We start from the raw sequence: 18,661 nt of genomic DNA, 5'->3' as shown, positions 1-18,661 counted from the left end.
GGGCTGTAGATTAAATATTCAGCACAGTGTCCGCTCTGGCTCACAATCGGAGAGGCTGAGTGCCACACAGTGGAGAGAAGGGGGGGGGGGGGGGTAAGTAACAGGTATGACAGTTCAAAGGCAGACGACAGACAACAGAGAATGAGCTGTTTGATGCTATATACATAGCGGGGGCGGGGCAGGATGCAGGCCTGGAGGAGAGAAGGGGGTTAGAGAAGATAATGGGCCAGACATATTAGGGAAGAGACAAGGAGCAGAAAGATCTTCAGAAAAAAACGCTGAGCCCAGAGAGACGACGTGACAGGAGAAAATGGCTGTTTATAGAAAGCGGTGGGGAGAGTAGACACTACAAAACAGACATGACAGATGAGGAACGACGGCTGGGGAGGAGACAAGGGCTTGAGTGACGGTGGTGACGGAGGAGAGACAGATGACATTGAGATGGTAGACTTCAAACAACGGACATGCAGATGAGGGACAGTATCCACAGACAAAACAGGGATTTGAGTGACGCTTGTGAAGCGAATGAAGTGGGAACTGCTAGGGAAGCAGTGCTCGGTGTCATGGTGTGACAGTACAAATGATGTCATCTGCAAAAGATGAAACCACAGCAGAAAGGATGAAAATAGTAGTCCGTTACGGACTGAAATAGCTTCATTGAATGTGTCTGCACTTACAAATCAAGAGCACTGGAACATTTGCAGTATTTTTTATTGAGTTTTATTAGTTTTACCAAACATTGCACATTGTTTGGTGTTTAGAATGAAATTTTGACCAACACTCTTACTTTGCACTTAAATATGAAGCTCCTTATACCCTGATAGCAGATGCAGGTAGGGGATGTAAACTTCACGTCTAACAGAACCATCAGAACTTATCTGTACACCGCCCAGCTTTATGCGTCTTCGCCTCGTCACAGTGACAGCTTAACCATTATGCTGATCGATCAACGTGAGCGATCACTGTTTGGCTAATAAGTTACAGCACTGTCTCTGCATCTATGCTGAGTGATGGGACAACCCAGAGGTAAATCTAGACTGTCTGCTTGAAACGCACAGGAACCGAGCCAAGAACTATTGAGATATTGACGAATACCAGCAGAAGAGTCAACGAGCGGACCGACGGACTGATTTGCGACGCTGAGATGGTGTCGCAGCAGAGGATTCTCAACGTTTAATACAACGTTGTTCTCTCAGATTTCCTCGTCATCCCTAAAGGCATACGAGGAGGCATTTTAAAGATGAGGATTTCAATCCAGTCACAAATCAGAGCAATAAATCTGAGTCACAGTTTCAAGTGATTACTCCTTCAAACTGTGATTACTCTTTTGGGGATGTACTTTGGGTGAACCAGTGTGGACTCCTGCACACAAAGTGGTTAGAGTGATGCACAGACTAAGATTATACAGGTGCACCGAATCGACATTTAGATGTTTCTCAACCAGCAAAAACAACAACTACAGCAATACAATAAATAGGTTGATATCATGAATTTTTCTATCAAGAATTATTTACAGAATTGCCAACAGCAATTCTGGAACTATTTGGTGGTTTAAATAGTCCTCTTTTTTTCCTCAATATTTCATTTTCATGTCTAATTCAGGGATTCCCTAAGTGAGCTGCCGCTAGGGGGTGCGCAGGTGAAAAGTGTAATGGCTGCGGAGCTCAGAGAAGTCAGTTATATGTCACCATTAGCGTAGCCAGAAACTCATTTGTGGGTGGGCCTAAGAATAAGTAAGTGGGCCGAATAAATGTAATTGAAAACAAGTATATTTTGCTTGTGTGTGTGTGTGTGTGTCTGTGTCCGCATGTGTCCTAGCTTCATAATAACAATGCGCCGAACTTCAGCACGCCGATATGTTCCGTATCATTTTGAACGATGTTGGAGAAATCTGAAGGTGGTGAGTCATTCTGGCAGATTGTAATTAACACCTTGTCTCATGCAGGTGTTCTGACATTGTAAACCTCACACACAGAACATTGTGGATGTAACAAAATAAATCAAGAAATGATTCCCATCTGAGCATTTTAGTATTATTATGTTAGTATATTAGCACACTGACTGTTGGACAGCATTCTAAACGTGTCAGGCTGTTAACAGCACGCTGAAGATCTGATGTTCAGAGTGCGTCTGTCAGAGGTCAGATGCGTTCCAGCGGAACCACGGCTCACGGGTGCACAAGTGAGCACATCTGGGCTGGGCAGAAGTAATTTTACAACGTTGGTTTAAATAGCGGCAATAACGAGACGCGGTGACTGGAGCGGCTCATGGAGCTGTGCCGCACGCGCGCACACACACACACACACACACACACACACACACGCACGCACACGCACACGCACACACACACACACACACACACACACACACACACACACACACAGTTTCAATAAGCACATGCGCCACGCCGTCAGACTGAAGGCAGAAATGAGCGCTGCCTCCTCCTTGATAAAAACTTTTAAGAGGTTTTATAACAACATTTTTCATTCAAGGTCAAATTAAGATATTAGCTTCTATTTTGGGATGACGAATGAAATTCGAGTCCACTCCAGCCAGTGGAGCCAGTCATGAACCTGACCACAACTCATGTTACTGCAGCATTTGTTATTCCAGTCCGCGTGGCAGCGGATCGCAGATTCAGCCACACCATGAAACAGCAATAAGTCGGTCTGAGGCAAAAGTGAACCTCATGGCTATAGCTTTTCCATCTTTTCCCCTATAGACATTTGATTAAGCACAAGTAGGTGACCAGTTCAGGTTTACATTTGATGCATCAGAGCTGCAACAGAAAAACACTAAAAACACGGTGCTGGCTCAGGAACGCCGCTCGTTATAGTCAACTTTTAACGATCTAGACTTGGGCTTTTCTTTGAGACTTGAGCAGATAGAGGTGCTTCAGTCATTTAAGGAGAAAAAGGATGTTTGCTTCTTCTTCGTCTTTGACAGCATCATGCGGACCGCGCGGTGATGGATTTCCGTAGCACTGATTACGTCTCGTTGTTTGTTGTATGATTGGTCCTAGCGCTGTCCAATAGCATGCAGGGATGCTTTGAAAAAAAAAAAACCATAGGTTCTGCCCCATGACCACCCCCACCAGATTATAAATTCACATATACAGCATAGCTTGCCAGGCTAGTAGCATGGTGAGAACAGAGAAGACCGTAGGAGAAGGTGTAGGGCCTTCTTTGACCACTCTTACCTTGACCAGTTCCTTCTGTGGCCAGATCTGGATGGGCTCGACCTGCTGGGGCGTCTGAGTCTGAATTCCATACGTGTTTAGGAAAACTTGCAGTCTGCAGACACACAGAAACACAGACATAGTTCAAAGGTTGTCCCGAGCAGATGCATTTGAATTTCTGCTGCTCCAGTGTCAGGTCCTGAGTTAACACTTCCAGGAAAATGTCACTATTATTGTCTAGAAAATCCCCCAAAGAAGGCGTTGAAGGGAAGCAGCAGCTCTGAGCTTGTTTCAGTTTCCAGGGTTTTCTTTGTTTTGGTCATGATCCAAAGCTTGTGACCATAAGTGAAGACTAGATTGGGTTGATGAGAAAATGAGCTCATGACCAAGTCCTCCAAACACACCCACATCACCCTGTTTCTCCTCCAGCTTCACTGGCTGCCAGTCAACTTCAGGGTTCATTTCAAGATCCTGGTTCTGGTCTATAGGGCCTTACATGGACAAGCACCATCTTACATTGGTGATCTTCTTAGTTCCTACACCCCCAGCAGGTCCCTGAGGTCCAGTGATCAAAGCCTACTGGTTGTGCAGCACCAGGCTAAAGACCAAAGGTGACAGATCATTTGCTGCTGTGGCCCCCAGACTCTGGAACTCTCTCCCCCTGAGCCTGAGATCAGAGGACTCCTTCAAAAAGCAGCTGAAGACTCACTTGTTCAAGCTGGCTTTTGTATGACCCTCGTCACCACTCTCTCTTTATTCTGCTCTCCCCACCTATTCCACCTTCCTCAGGATCCACTGATTTCCCTCTTTCCTAGTCACTCTCTCTCTTTCTTAACATTTTTTAAATCACAATTGTCTATTTTTGCTCATTTTAAATATATTTTTAAACATTTTCTAAATGCTTTTTAAAAATATTTTTACATTTTTTGTTTTTGCGAAGCGCCTCGTGATTTTTATCTTGAGGCACTATAGAAAATATACTTTCTTCTTCTTGTTCTTCTTCTTCTTCTTCTCATCAGCTCATTTTCTCCTTTATCTCACTAAAGCGGCATCTTCCTGACAGAGGATTGAACCTGTTGGTCCATCCAGTTATCACTTACAAAAAATACACCAAGATACTTCAATTCCTCTGCATGAGGCAAAGGGAAGAGATTGTCCCCACTCTTTCCTGTTTAAGATCCGTGGCCTCAGACCGCTTATCCCCCCTCCTCCCCCTCCCCCGTGCCCCCTGGGTCTAGGAAGGACGCAGAGGTCTCTGCACGCTGGACAAATGGATGTTTCTGCCATCAAATTGGATTTTGTTACACGGACCTGCCAGGTTTCCATGTGTGTTTTAAGGTGTCTGTTAATGTAACACTATTCATTTATTGTATCATACTTCTAAAGAGTATAGCAAAATAGATGATGCGTTTAACAGCAAATCTGGTTTTATTGCATTGAATCACAGTAGCAGAGATGATGATGATGATGTACGAGTCCTAATAAGGACCTTCTCAGAAGTGTTAACTGGAGCTACAGGTTGACGATTCTCACAGACTCATTTGACCCCATTTTAAATGCACACACACAACCTCCACCACACATGCACACACACACACACACACACACACACACACCAACTTGTAACCCAGTGTCCATGTACACACAAGCCCACAATAAAGAGAATGACAGATGACGGCGGTCAGGCTGCGCTCACCACAATTACAGAGCTGAGTAGGAGAGAGAAGCGGAAAATAACCTTTTTTTATGGTCTGTGACGTTACACACACACACACACACACACACACACACACACACACACACACACACACACACACACACACACACACACACACACACACACACACACACACACACACACACACACACAGAAATTACCTCTGGCTCTCAGCAACCAGGGCCACGTGAATCACAACATCGTTCTCAATAGGACCCTGTGAACAGGAGAGAACAGGAAGTTTAACAGGAGAGCCACCACTCTGCTCCAGCGGCACCACCAGGAACGTCACCTGGAGCTGACGGAACCTGGTCAATCCAAATGGTTGGACAAGCAGTGAGATGCAAACACTCTTTTCTCCCTTCCATCTGTGGTCAAATGTTTTCATGTGCATTCTTGCATTTTTCACAAATGTCCTTTTTTACTTTGCTTTATTTTATTTTGTTGACATTGAACATCAACAGTGAAAAACCCTGAAAAAATAAACAATCGGGATGAAATCTACTAAACTGTGTGTGTGTGTGTGTGTGTGTGTGTGTGTGTGTGTGTGTGTGTGTGTGTGTGTGTGTGTGTGTGTGTGTGTGTGTGTGTGTGTGAGTGTGTGTGTGTGTGTGTGAGAAAGGGAGAGAGATAAAAGAAGAGAGAAAACAAAGAAGACAGCTCGTGAATTCAGAATTCAGCTTGCTCACTGACATGAGAATGGGTTTGGTTATTGCCACCCCCGCTCTCGCATGCTTCAAATGAAGGTGAAATAACCAATAAAGGTTAATGAGACATGTGGAGGCACTTGGCAGGAGGAAAGGAGAAGGGAATTAGCGAGGACGGGCGAGACAAAGTCAAAGCAGCAGCTAAAATGGGGAGAATCGTACAGCTTCAGACACACAGAGATCAGTTAAATTACACAAAAGATTTGTAGATTTGTACAATGGGAACTTCTAAATGTTATACTGAGTGTAATGTAACAAATCCAGATGTCACCACTGACTTTTCATTGAGTTTTAAATCATAATTAAAAACGGTGAAACCTGCTCTAAACAGGCTCCTGAACATCCTAGAGAGTTGAAGCACTGAACCTAAAACAGTATGTGAGGTCAGGCACTGATGTCGGACTAACATGGATTCTGTGGGTTAGGGTCAGTCCCAGCAGCAGCAGACACCCCAAGATGCCCCAGAACAAAGACCAACAGCTGGTCACGCAGCCTCCAGACCATTCTCGAGCAGACGCGATGATCCAAATTCACAAACTTCTAGAAGGGTTTCCTAAAGAGGTGCCGTCAACAGTTAATAACAAAAATAATAGAAAATACCTGACATTATAGCAGATCACAGCTTTAGCTACAGGTGGGAAATCATGCCTTGCATTTTAAATGAGGCAGAGCAGAGCAGACTGTCCCTCAGATTTATTTTAAATGAGGGCTACATAAAGCTCTGATGGCGGGTTGTTACACTAGTAAAAATAGGTCTCCAATTTCCTTTTATTACAACATTTAATGGTAGATGATGGATTCGTTTTCCATAAACCGTCTGTGCTTGTAAATCATGAAAAAAATTTTTTTAAATTTGATTAAATTCAAAAACCCATAAATGTCAACCATCACATACATCACATTCATTCTCTAGTGAGACAAATGAACAATAACTAAAAAAATGCACAACTAATGAACTAAGACCATTCTAAACTATGAGAATGTTATAAAAAAGTTAAGCCATGTTACATTATTTCATCATTGCTCCAAATGGATAAATAAAAAAAAAATCCTTAGTTTTTATTCTAGTGTGGATCTCAAAGGGATCCCACACAGTTTTGGCTTGCTTGTAGCACCCCCTAAAGTCTGTTTTTATCCACTTTGTAAACCCGAAACTGAAAATCCCCTCCTCGTTCCTTAATATAACTGCTGAATTTTCTTCTCGGTCATTCGTTTCTACAGGAGCGGTTCATCGTTAGATCAAACAAATCAGATGTGTTCAGGATCTAAAACATGCAGGGAATGTGCTGGAAGCAGACTCCAGGATTTGCCTGTTGCTAGCATGACGGCTAGCCAGTTTCCTGGTACATAAAAATACAACGATCTTGAGAGGAGGAATCATGTAACTACAGGGAAAGGCTGTAGCATGTAGACAAACCCAAACGCAGATTCAGAGCGCTGGGTGACCAGCCAGGTAAAGCACTTGACAAGCTACGAGCAGCTAGCCAACAGCACCAGCTGGCTGGCAGTGCTGCTCAACAGCAGCCAGGGTCCACAAGGCTCACTGAGGATCAGATGGTGTGTGAGGAGATAAGGACCTCGGGTAGAGATGAGAAAACATCCATGACTGAGCGTTTGCCCTGTAAGAAGAGAGCTCGTGGGTCTTAGGGCGAGTGTACGGTCGGTGACGGAGTGGGACGTGATCACTACTGCCTCACAAACATGTTTAGAAATAATTACAAACCCGGGAAACGCTAAAACATGCACAAACAAACATTTTTAAGTCGTACCTACAAGCGCAATAAGATCATTGTTAGGTCTGCATCCAAATCCAAGCTCTTGAGATTCAGAAACCTCCTGATGTTTGACCCTGTTTGACTTCTATTGTGATCAGATGTTTCATTTCTTTAGCAACATAAAATAGATGTTTTCTTTGTTTCTTCTGAGGCTTCGCCATGATGAAGATGTTGCAATAACCAGGTATAACTCGTCTAGTCTGAGGTGTAAACATGGATTGCCGTAAAGTGCTACTGATTCACACGAGATACGTGACTTTGGGGTAGTGTGGTATTCTAGCTACAGCAAGCAGCGGGGGCTGAGTGACTTTAACACTGTAAAGGGTCATTTTAGCACATACTGGTTCAGGGAAATTATTTTAAAATATCAATAAGTTATATTTAATCCTTCATAGGGTTAAACCAATTCAGGTCAATGTAGTTCAGAAAGAAATCTATTTCAAATAATGTAATTTCAGGAAACATTAAAGTGAAAAGAGTTCCAGTTAGATGAAAATAAATGAACCCCAGTTAGATCCAGTTAAAGCCTGTTTTGGTAAATTCAATAATTCTATTAAAATCAGTCAATGTAGACCATTTACATTTATTTAAGTACAAGAGACCTGATCCTCAGGCCACCAAAACAGATCCCCTCAACATCTTGGCTGCCCCTAGAAATCCTGTCCAGAAAAGTTAGGAACAGAACCGGTGATAAAGGGCAGCCTTGGCGGAGTCCAACTCTCACCGTTAACGAGCTCGACTTACTGCGTGCCAAGCTCTGACACCGGTCATACAGGGACCCAACAGCCTGTATCAGAGGGCCTGGTACCCCATCCTCCTGGAGTACCCCCCCCCCCCCCACCACCACCACCACCACCACCACCACACACACACACACACACACAGCGCCCCCCAAAGGACTAATGGCAGACCTTAAGCAGAACATCACTTTGTTCCTGATGTTTGTCTTGAAGAAGGCTTCTTTGCTGCTGCTTTTGGAATTTGGGCATCCTACAGAAGTCTTCTCCGTGCTATAGATGCACTCACTCTTATGGAGTTCCAATCCCATGCCTCAATCTACTTTGATGCAAACTTACTGGCAGCAAAAATGTGCAGGGTTAACAAAGGGAAAGCAATGATTTCAGGAACCACCTTGGTTTTAAAGCATCCAGTCTGATATTGTAATTCAGCCAGAGGAATGGCCAGCCTTGTCCTCGCCAGCACTCTCGGCAGTGTAAACCAAAATATAATCAGCAGGTCCTTTTGTGGCTGGAATGCACAATTGGGTGGGGGAGAGGTGGTGGTGGGTCACCCTAAATAACATGAAGTTTATGCAATCCGTCATTCTAAGAAAACCTTGAGACGACTGATGTTTGTGTCATTCTGTAAATGTTTAACCACAGCTGTGCACTACGTTTGTTACAACTAAAGTGAAGCTGCATGTGTTTTACAAATCGTCATGCTGTTAATATCTCACCCACAGGGCTTGAAAATCTAGTCCATAGTTGAGTTGCATCTATTAATCCATCTAACTACAGAGGTATGTAGCCATTAAACTGCAGTGACGAAGTAAAGTTACATCAACTCAGTGGTTGCAAGAAAAGAAAAACACATCACTCATGTTGCCTGGAGGGTAGAAAAGCATGCACACATGTATATGTGTGTGTGCGTGTGGACATTTCCACCCTGTGGGGACATGTTGCTGGTCCACACAATGCTAAGCACCCTAAATTTGGTTTTAGACGTATGGTGTGAATAGGTTTTCATTTGGGTTAGGAAAAGAACCCCATTGGTTATGGTTTGAGTTAGGCATAGTAGAGTCACTAAAATAAATAGAAGTCGATGGAGGTCCTTACACACATATACATAGATGTGTGTGTGTATACCTTGCATAAAAGCATTTTTAAAAATGTAAATTTCTACCACTGTCAATGAAATATTGTGCAGATTTTATCTTAGTTATTGCTTTTCCAAGCCCAGGTTTACGGATGCTTCACGTTTTGCCAGACTTTCTTGCTCTCTGATAAGTATATTGGTAAATTTTCTGTATGTGTGTCCTTCCATGCCTTTCATCTTTTGGCTCTTTTTTGGTGCAGTCCTCACATTTCTGTGAGTATCTAAATAGTAGGCAGAGCCGATCATCACTGCGCTGAGTGACTATTCAGGGCCATTTAGGAGCGAGACAGCAGCTAGTGACTCACAGGAGCAGCAGTCTTTCATCTCGCTCTCATAGTGGGGAAGTACACCCACATAGACACACATATACTCTTACCAACACGCACGTGCATAGAGTATGGCAGCACCGGAACTCCTGGCGGCACATGTAAAGTCTGAGCTCTAGTTTAGAACAAGAGAGCATATAAGCAAAAGGCACCGTCGCTGCTCCGACATAAGAAAACTCAACACAGTTTTGTTTGATGAATAATCAGTTCTTTCCATTGATCTCATAAGAAATGGGAAACAGCTTTTATACTAGATGGGACTTTCTCATTAGCTCTGCAGTCTCAGTGAAAACGAATGTTTGGCAAAGGAAAATATTTGGGATGGCATAAAAAAGACGCAGGACTTGCACACTTCGCTTTCTCTCTTCAGGAGTTGACACACAAGTGTGCAGCTGCAAGGTGGAAAAGCAGAGGAGTCTTCAAATGTTTCTTTAAACAATCTTTTCAGAAGCTCCTCACAAATATTGGCGTAGTGTGACCGAATTGCTGTCGAGGCTGAGTGGGTAGAAGAGGAGAAAGAAAAGTGCAGTTTCTCTAAAGGGTTGCCTACAAAAATAAAGAGTTATCTGGTGTAGTGAACACAGATCAGACTCTGTTTGCCTCCATGAAATCAAATGTCAGACCTATAAATCCTCCTAAACAGGTAGAACAATTACAGCAATAAGCTAATTTAGGCCAAGGCTCCACTAAGCATTGATTGTGTAAGAGATGGCACAAACTACCTGCTGAGTTTCAATTTGGAAGCAGCTGCCTCCACAGGAGACTTAGTAAAAAATTGGATAAGGCAAGTTTTTGATGAAAGTACTAATGCCAATACCCCATTTGGCTGGTCTAAGAGAGGTTGAGGTATTCAAAGCATATCCATGCAGATTCTGTTTGTATCTTCGAGCGTGGGGCTAGGAGTGAGGGGACCCAGCCAAGCAAAGTGAACAAGATGAGAGCCATGGTTCCTGATGAGGAAAAGATGGAATGTTCGACTTAGTTTTGGCTCAATGAAGTGAGTGTACCTTGGCGTCTTGTTGTCAAGTAATGGTGCCATTGGTGGATGCAATGGATCAATAGATCAAGGCTTCTTCTGCACTAATGGCAGCTTTGTTCCAGTCAAGAAGTTGTAAAGAAGGAGCCAAGCACGACTGGTCCGTCAGCATTCCAACCCTCATCAGTGGTTGCAAAGGTTTGGAATGTGATCCAAACAACATACATGGGGCTGAGATGAAATTTCTTCAGCGTGGCTGGGCTCAGCTTTAAACATGGGATAAAGACAAGTCACAAGCTTACAAACGACCTCATCTAACAAACACCGATGGGTTTAAGTTACACGTTTCAAAGACTTTAGGCTGGCAAACAATTAGAAATGCTCTTCTCAGGATATTTAGCAGAATTTAAAAACATAACACTGAAAACTCCCGAGGTCAATCCAGCTCATCGGGTCAGAACACTGAATACATAATTTCCACACAGCAGAGGGCCCCTACGTCCCTGGTGAAGCAGAAGTCATGGCCTGAGGTTTAGGAGTGAAGAAGGGAAACACCAGAGACCTGCTGGTGATTCACGCACCAGTTGTTCAATCAGTCACTGGAATTCCAATCAGTCTGGGGCTAAATAAGCAAATGGGAGCTAAAACAACAGATTAAAAGTTCATTTTACCTAAAGACTGCTCGTAGAAGAAGTCATGTGTATGGTTTTAGTAGACACCGGCACATGGTGGGGGCATTGTGGTTGGAAAATAATTCCCCAGAACAAATTCTAGACAGGAGCTTTCAGTACAAAAAATTAAAACAACAGAAACTCCTGAAAACAGTTTAGTAGTTTCTTTTGGTCCCACTTGGAGTACCCAGCTGTGTTTGTTCAGGACAAAAAAGCTTTCATTAAGAGAGGCTTAATAAAGGACTCAATCAGTGGTGAATCACACTCTGTAGCACTAAACTCAAAGATGCAATTGGTCTAAAAGCTATTCAGGAGAATCTCTGCGCTCCGTGCAGCCGCTGGGCCCCAGCAGCAGCTAAAGGTTGTTTATCTTTACATGAAATACAAAAGCTCAGCATTCTGAGCAAACAAATGTCAGAGCTGGCCAGAAATAATGGTTGTTGTTAGACGATGCAGCCTTGTTCTCTTTTTCTTATCAGAAATGATCCATTAAAAAACTAAAAGAAGCAATGAATCACATTGTGTGCTGAGTTTCTTCTGTATGTTATCCGTTTAAGAAACATTTCATCAGCTTATAGCTGCAGTTTGTTCAAAGCAGTAACAGGTGGAGTTCTGTGGTTTAACCACGTTTAAAAAATGGAGGTAGATAACAGAATAGACAAAAAGCAGCAAATAGATACGGGACATCCTGCAGACGGGATTTCTTGTTGATTCTTTAGATTTGATTCATACAGTGCTGTGAAAACACACTGTCCTTAAACTTTAATACCCTCTTAGTGTTTGTGATAACTGGTAATGTCTCTGAACACCGTGGAGAAGTTGTATCCCACTTTTGTTTACAAAATTGGTTTAATTCAGCCTCATTAGAGGATTTTTCAGCATGAAGGCTTGTTTAAGGTCAAAGGTCAGATATTATCCTTCAGGAATTTCTGCTAGAGAGTAGAATTCATGGTTCCGCCAGTTAAAGGAATGGGTCTAGGTCTTGAAGCTGCAGAGCAGGCCCAGACCATCACACAACCACTCCTGTGTCTGACTGGAAATGCGGTGACGCTTTTCTGAGATGAGATGTTAGAAGCCCTTACATTGGTGATCTTCTCAGTCCCTACACCCCCAGCAGGTCCCTGAGGTCCAGTGATCAAAGCCTACTGGTTGTGCAGCACCAGACTAAAGAGTAAAGGTGACAGATCATTTGCTGCTGTGGCCCCCAGACTCTGGAACTCTCTCCCCCTGAGCCTGAGATCAGTGGACTCAGTGGTCTCCTTTAAAAAGCAGCTGAAAACTCACCTGTTCAAGCTGGTTTTGTGGTGACCTTCATCACCACCCACTCCTTAATATACCAATTCTGCCTTTCCCAAGTTCCACTGATTTCCTTCTCATTCATTTTCTCTCTCCTTGTTCCTCACACTTTAACACAGTTTCTGCTGGGGCACTTTAACGTTCACGTGGGCAAGGACAGTGAGACCTGGAGAGGTGTGGCTGGGAGGAAAGGGCCAGGTCGTTTTGTTATTGGACTTCTGTGCATGTCATGCAAACGGTCATTTTTGTAGTCCTCTGCCCAAGGTGGTCCGCTTCGGGCTGAACTAGTCCAACACCCACTGTTGACTGATTGACCAGCTCAAATTCACACCTACCAGTGAGGGGATGCCCAAATTGGCAGACAGAATCAGCCAGCGGAGGTTTCCCACATGGTGGATACTGTAAAGTTCAAAAGGTCTTTGAAGCTGTCTCTTTTTCTGTCTCTTCCTGAAGAGAACACACACACACACACACACACACACACACACACACACACACACACACACACACCGCTAACAGGCTTGAGCTGTGCCAGGACAGACACAGCAGAGCAACATCAGAGTCGGTCTGCAAAAGCAGCACTGCTCACGGCTGCCTTTGTTTAACTTAAAGCAGACACTGGTGACTTTGCGCATCTTTTGCCCTGCCCATGTGCTCTGAGATGTGCTCATGATATCACCAATTCTGGAGACCGCCCATGTGCTCAGCCCTGTCCGCATTTCTAAACGTGTGCGGAAGGATAAGTGTGTAATCAACAAAGCCAGGTTGGGCCAGCTGGCCAGAGGGAAGTCTGTGTCTCTCTGCTTAGGCTGCTACCCCCACGACCCCACTCCAGGTAAGTGGAAAATAGTGGATCGATGAATAGGATTGATCTGTTAGGGGCAAATATGTTTTCAAAACCCTGAACAAACGGGAAGGTTACAGATTATGGTTCCTTTATATAGAGTGGGATGAATTAAGATTTTAAAACAACAATGGAAAATAATAAACCACAGTCAGCTTCAGTCCCACAATAGACAGCATGAAACCACAATCCTCTCAGACAAGAAGATGTAGAAAAGACTCCTGAAGCCATTTTAAAACGGAACATGCTGTTAACAAGAGCTACGGCCACGCCAAGCAGCACGATGGCGCGGCGGCGGTTTGCAGCCAGCCTGGTGGCTGTGTGCTGTCCCTCAGAGATACCACAGCGTTAAATTTGACAAAATGAAAACCCATTTGCTCAAGAATGCTGCTTTGAGTACCCGCAGAACCAAAATGAATTTCGGCTCCGCTTCATTTGACGTTTTCTCCAAAATTAAAAGCACTGAGTTGTGACACTAGATGAAAAGTGCATGAGATCATTCCTCCTTTTGTCGTTTATTCCTTCCTTTTATTTGGCTTTTTGGCTTTCCATTTTATCTCTCCCCAATTATCCTACCCACTTATAGTTTTTATTTTTTTATTTTCCTGATTATTTCCTGTCTGTATCTCCATCCATGGATTTAAGCATCAGATAACCTTGCCTCTGTTAGTCCAAGCCTTTCTCTCTCCCTCCCTCTCACCTTCCATCCTATATCTGTCCTTCCCTTCTTTACATCTCCCTGCTTCACACCACTCCATTTCCATCTTTATTTCTCCTCTTTTCTTTATTTGTGACCTTTTCATTAGACGTTTTCTTTGGTTTAAAACATCATCACATCATTTCTTCTTCCCATCCTTTCACTTTGTTATTCTCATTGTGTGACACCGACACACCCTATGTAGTTTTGTCTTCCTGCTCATTTAGGTCGCAGTCTTTATTTTCTTCTATTGCTCTTCATTCTTCCCCCATTTCTTCTGTCTTCTTTGAGTCTCCTCATATGTTTTGTAGCAACCAGCCCATTTCAGTCTTTATTCCCTTTGAGTAAAGCATAACCTACATTCATCCATCGTTCAACCTTCCGTTTGTCTACACTATCCTTGCACCTTCTTTCTTTCCTTCCCTCATCCTGTGCTTCCCTCCTTCATCCCTGTCCTTTACTTTCTCTTTCTCGACTCCGCTCGCTCTCTTCATCTCGCTGTCACACACGTGTCGCACCACTGGTAAAAATTGTCTGCAAACAAACAAAAGACTTACTGAGTGGAATCTCAGATGTTTCTGTCAAAACAAGCCTGTCACAAACCCAATCACATCCCGTGCTGGATGCAAATGACACGAGCAGAAACAGAATCTAATTTGTATGCACAGCTGCAGATCAGGCAGCTGACTGAGCTCTATGAGCTGATTAATGGACAAATAAAAATACACACTTCATAATTTATCCCGCTCTCCTTCCTCATATGTAGACAAATTACTTACCTGCTGAAGATTTGTTTTGAAGAAAAAATTATGTTTGTATGACACACCCACACACACACACACAGTGTGACATTTTTTACTTGAGTGTTTCCATTATTTGCCTGTAAACAAACATTCTGCTGTGCTGACTGAAGAATGTCAAGAAGTTTGTTTCTTTTTCAAACCCGCAAGAGTCAAAAGATGACGGTGTCCATCTCTACGCAGTAGGGATTGGTTGTGTGCATATTTCGGGGTAAGGTTGCTGTAAGGACCCGTCCTACCTCATAGGTCAGGCCCTTTCTCCACAGCTTAGATCAGAAGTGAGTAGCTGTGAATTATTCCCGCCCCTCCGTCAGCCAATGTCCCATCACCTAGCAACCACGACAGCGCTAAATAGAAGTTAAAACTAGCTGCAACACATAAATACAAGGGCCTCCATAAGCCTTTTACATGGATTTGTTTCATCCAATGAAAACAAAGGGAAAAATGGACTAATGTACCAACAAAAAATGCATGAGAACACAACCGATAAGCATTTTTTTATGTTTTTACCACCAGATATTAATATACTAAAACTTTCATCCGCTCCAGATTTGTTCATCCATTGAATTCATACAGCCTTTTTCCTTCACTGTGACATAACTGGCCTTAAAATGTGTACTCAGAAGGATGCAGGCCCTAACTTAGGCACCGCCTTTAACCGATATGTAGCGCAGTGTGATTCAGCAGGGCAGCTCTGTGTCTAACATCCGTTTACTGCGTCTTTACACAAATAAAATCCCATCTATATCCAACAAATATGAAAGGTTCTTCAGACCACAGGGGTCGGTATTAGGCCCTAAACTATTTATTATTTCTATAGATTATATTGTTTCTATAACTAATATATTAAAATGCACTTTATTGCAGATGACACAACTTTTTATTATTCAGGAGATAATGTTAAACATGATAGAAATGGTACAGACAGAGATAAAAATCATTAAATTATGGTTTGACGGGAATAAACTTTTGTTAAACAGTAAAAAAACATGTTTTATGATATTTAGTAATACAAAATTTACTTTAATAAATACAGATTATATTACTGTTAAAAGAGTAAAAGAAACCAAATTTTTTGGGAGTCCTCATCAATGAAAAATGTCTTGGAAACACACGTAAACAGTGTCGAAACTAAAATAGCTAAAGCAATTGCAATGTTACATATAGTTAAATGGTCACTGGATGATAGCTCTCTGTATTTATTATATAATTCACTAACCATTCCATATTTGAACAACTGCATTGAAATTTGGAGAACAACGTATAAAACAAAACAAAAAAATTGGGCTGCATGGTGGCGCATTTAGCACTGTTGCCTCGCAGCACGAAGGTTGCAGGTTCGAAACTCGGCTGTGGCCTTTCGGCGTGGAGTTGCGTGTTCTCCACATGCATGCGTGGGTTTCCTCCGGGTACTCCGGTTTCCCCCACAGATCACAACATGCCCTATAGGTTATAAATTGTAAGTCGCTTTGGATAAAAGCGTCTGCCAAATAAATAAACATAAACATAATCTATTTACAAATAAAAAAATAAATACATAGACTGCAATAAAAATCTTTACAAGGAAAAACTACAGAGATCTGTCCAACTTATAAAATTAAAATCATTACACTTCTATGACCTAGTGGACAATAATACTTTTTATTTTGTGCACAGTGCAAACAAAAAATACCTTCCTGCAAGTTTAAGATTCTCAAAAAGACAGTAAATATGAATCAAAAGGACATGAATTATTTATGATACCTAGGCATGCGATGATCATGAAGGAGCGTTGTGTCTCTATATGGAGTGAAAATATGAAATAAATTAAGCACTGAAATCAAGAATGCAAAAACAATATTTACTTTAAAAAACTGATTTAAATGAAATGCTGAAACAGGGCTGGGCAATAAATAGAAAATGTATCGTTATCAACATTTCTGACTCTTATCGTGATAATTTCTCCCACGTCAATAAGTCTGATAATAAAAAATGAAAAGATGTGTGTAGGTTGGTAACGTTCATGTCACTTTTACTCATTCACTAACAAAGACGACTAAAGGTGTCATTTGCATATTTTTACTGTATGGGCATCGGAACGAGCCCCCTCACCGTGAGAACAAACATCTATAAAGCCGATCTTCATCCACGTACGCCACACGTCATGTGATCAGGAAGCAGATAATCCATGTGGAGATCGTTTTGGGCCGCTGCTGTAAAAAAAAAAGTGAGGCGCGAACCTGAAAAGCTTCTGCTGATCACAATTCGACAACGGATTATGAAAGAACGGATAACGCTGGAAACGCGCGGATTCTTCCTGATGTAAGAGGTGAGTCTCCGCTTTGTTTTGGCGTCGACATCATCCTAGCGCGCAACGTTCTGTGACTATTAAAAAAAAACTGTCAAAACGGTGAGAAACACGGGCAGCGAAGGGCTTTACCGATCAGGAAACGGCTGGCAGCGAATGAGTGAAGAAGCTTCTAAGAAGCTGTACCGCCCTGAGTCGCGTAAAAATGTGACTCGAGGTGGTACATGTGACAGCCCCATCTAGTGGACAACTTTTATGTTTGCACATACCGGTAGTTAACGTCTATTTATCGTTATTGAAGTGAAATCCTCAATATATCGTGGTGTTGATTCTAGGCCAGCCCTATGCTGAACTTATAAAGATCTGTTACATAAATGAGTGAGGAAGGGGAGGGAGGAGCGGAAGAAAAAAATGTATATATGTATATATACACACACGCGTGTGTGTGTGTGTGTGTGTGTGTGTGTGCATTTATTCTTGTTCTTTTTGTGTTAATTTTGTTTTTTCTGTCTTTTTTTCCTCTTTACTTTATGAATATAAACCGTGTTATCCAACTAGTCCAGAAGTCCCTTTGTGTTCAAACTTCCTTCAGACTTCTACTGTTGCTTCATTTGTATTAACGTTAATTTAGTTAAAGGGGGCAGACAACATGTTTTTCTTCTTTCTGTCCACTTTTCATTTTGGTTTTAGAAATTTAGTTTTTTCTACTGATTTTAACGTGAATACATTAAAATAATGTTTTAAAAAAAGACGCTCTGGCGTAGATCAGTCCGATTTTACAACTTGACTTGAAAAGGAAAGAACAGCACTGGGCTCCATTTAGAATAAGGAAAAACCTGCTTACCAGCTGCTACAACACACCAACCTTTAGTATTATTTTGCAAGCATGCTCATCTAAAAACCCATGTGTACCCTAGCTATGAAACACTGAGGACATTTATGTGCGTGAGTTATCAAAAAGAAAGAAACAGCATGTTTTTCATTTAGCGACAGCAGGGAAGCTTTCTGTGAAGTAAAAACGACGACGGTCAGCCTGACACAACCTGTCCTGCAACAGAAGCACCGAGGGGAGAGCAGAACGTCTACCAGCAGTAACAAATCAGGCTGCAAATGAACACCAAACTACAATCACATGAGGAAAACCCAGGTGGGTTTTAAAAGAGGACCTTACTTTTACCACAATGATGGCTCAGGTGAAAACGACAGCACTGATTTACGCCGATCTCAATGTAAGTGATGCGTTTAACATTTAAACTAGTTGATGTTAAAAACAATATCCGGTTATATAAGGAATAAAATAATCCAGTACCTTTCTTTAGGTTTGGGTTTGTGTTGTGATAACATCTACCAAACTGAGATCTGACTGACTGCTCGATGGTTAAACATTTGAATAAACTTGAAGTGAAAGAAATACTGAGCTGAAGTAAATGAGATGGAGCGACACCGTTCCAAGGTCAGGCCTCTTCTAGTGAGCAGGCTGGCAAAGCGCAGCACAAGGGAGTCTGCCTCAAG

The 18,661-nt window shown here is 42.4% G+C and overlaps 1 protein-coding gene across 10 annotated transcripts in view; it reads right to left on the bottom strand.

Moving 5' to 3' along the window:
- The window catches only part of phkb (phosphorylase kinase, beta), a 218,366-nt gene that overhangs the window by 33,991 nt on the left and 165,714 nt on the right, over positions 1 to 18,661 (bottom strand). For all 10 annotated transcript variants that reach the window (XM_070554730.1, XM_070554736.1, XM_070554729.1 and 7 more), the window contains 2 exons: positions 5,057 to 5,112; positions 3,200 to 3,293 (listed from right to left, as the gene is read on the bottom strand). In XM_070554730.1, the coding sequence (XP_070410831.1) occupies positions 3,200 to 3,293; positions 5,057 to 5,112 (150 nt within the window). The remainder of the gene's footprint in view (positions 1 to 3,199; positions 3,294 to 5,056; positions 5,113 to 18,661) is intronic.

Source organism: Nothobranchius furzeri, chromosome 9, assembly GCF_043380555.1.
Source record: "Nothobranchius furzeri strain GRZ-AD chromosome 9, NfurGRZ-RIMD1, whole genome shotgun sequence".
Lineage (NCBI taxonomy): Eukaryota > Metazoa > Chordata > Actinopteri > Cyprinodontiformes > Nothobranchiidae > Nothobranchius > Nothobranchius furzeri.
This window is presented reverse-complemented; position numbering and strand designations above follow the sequence as displayed.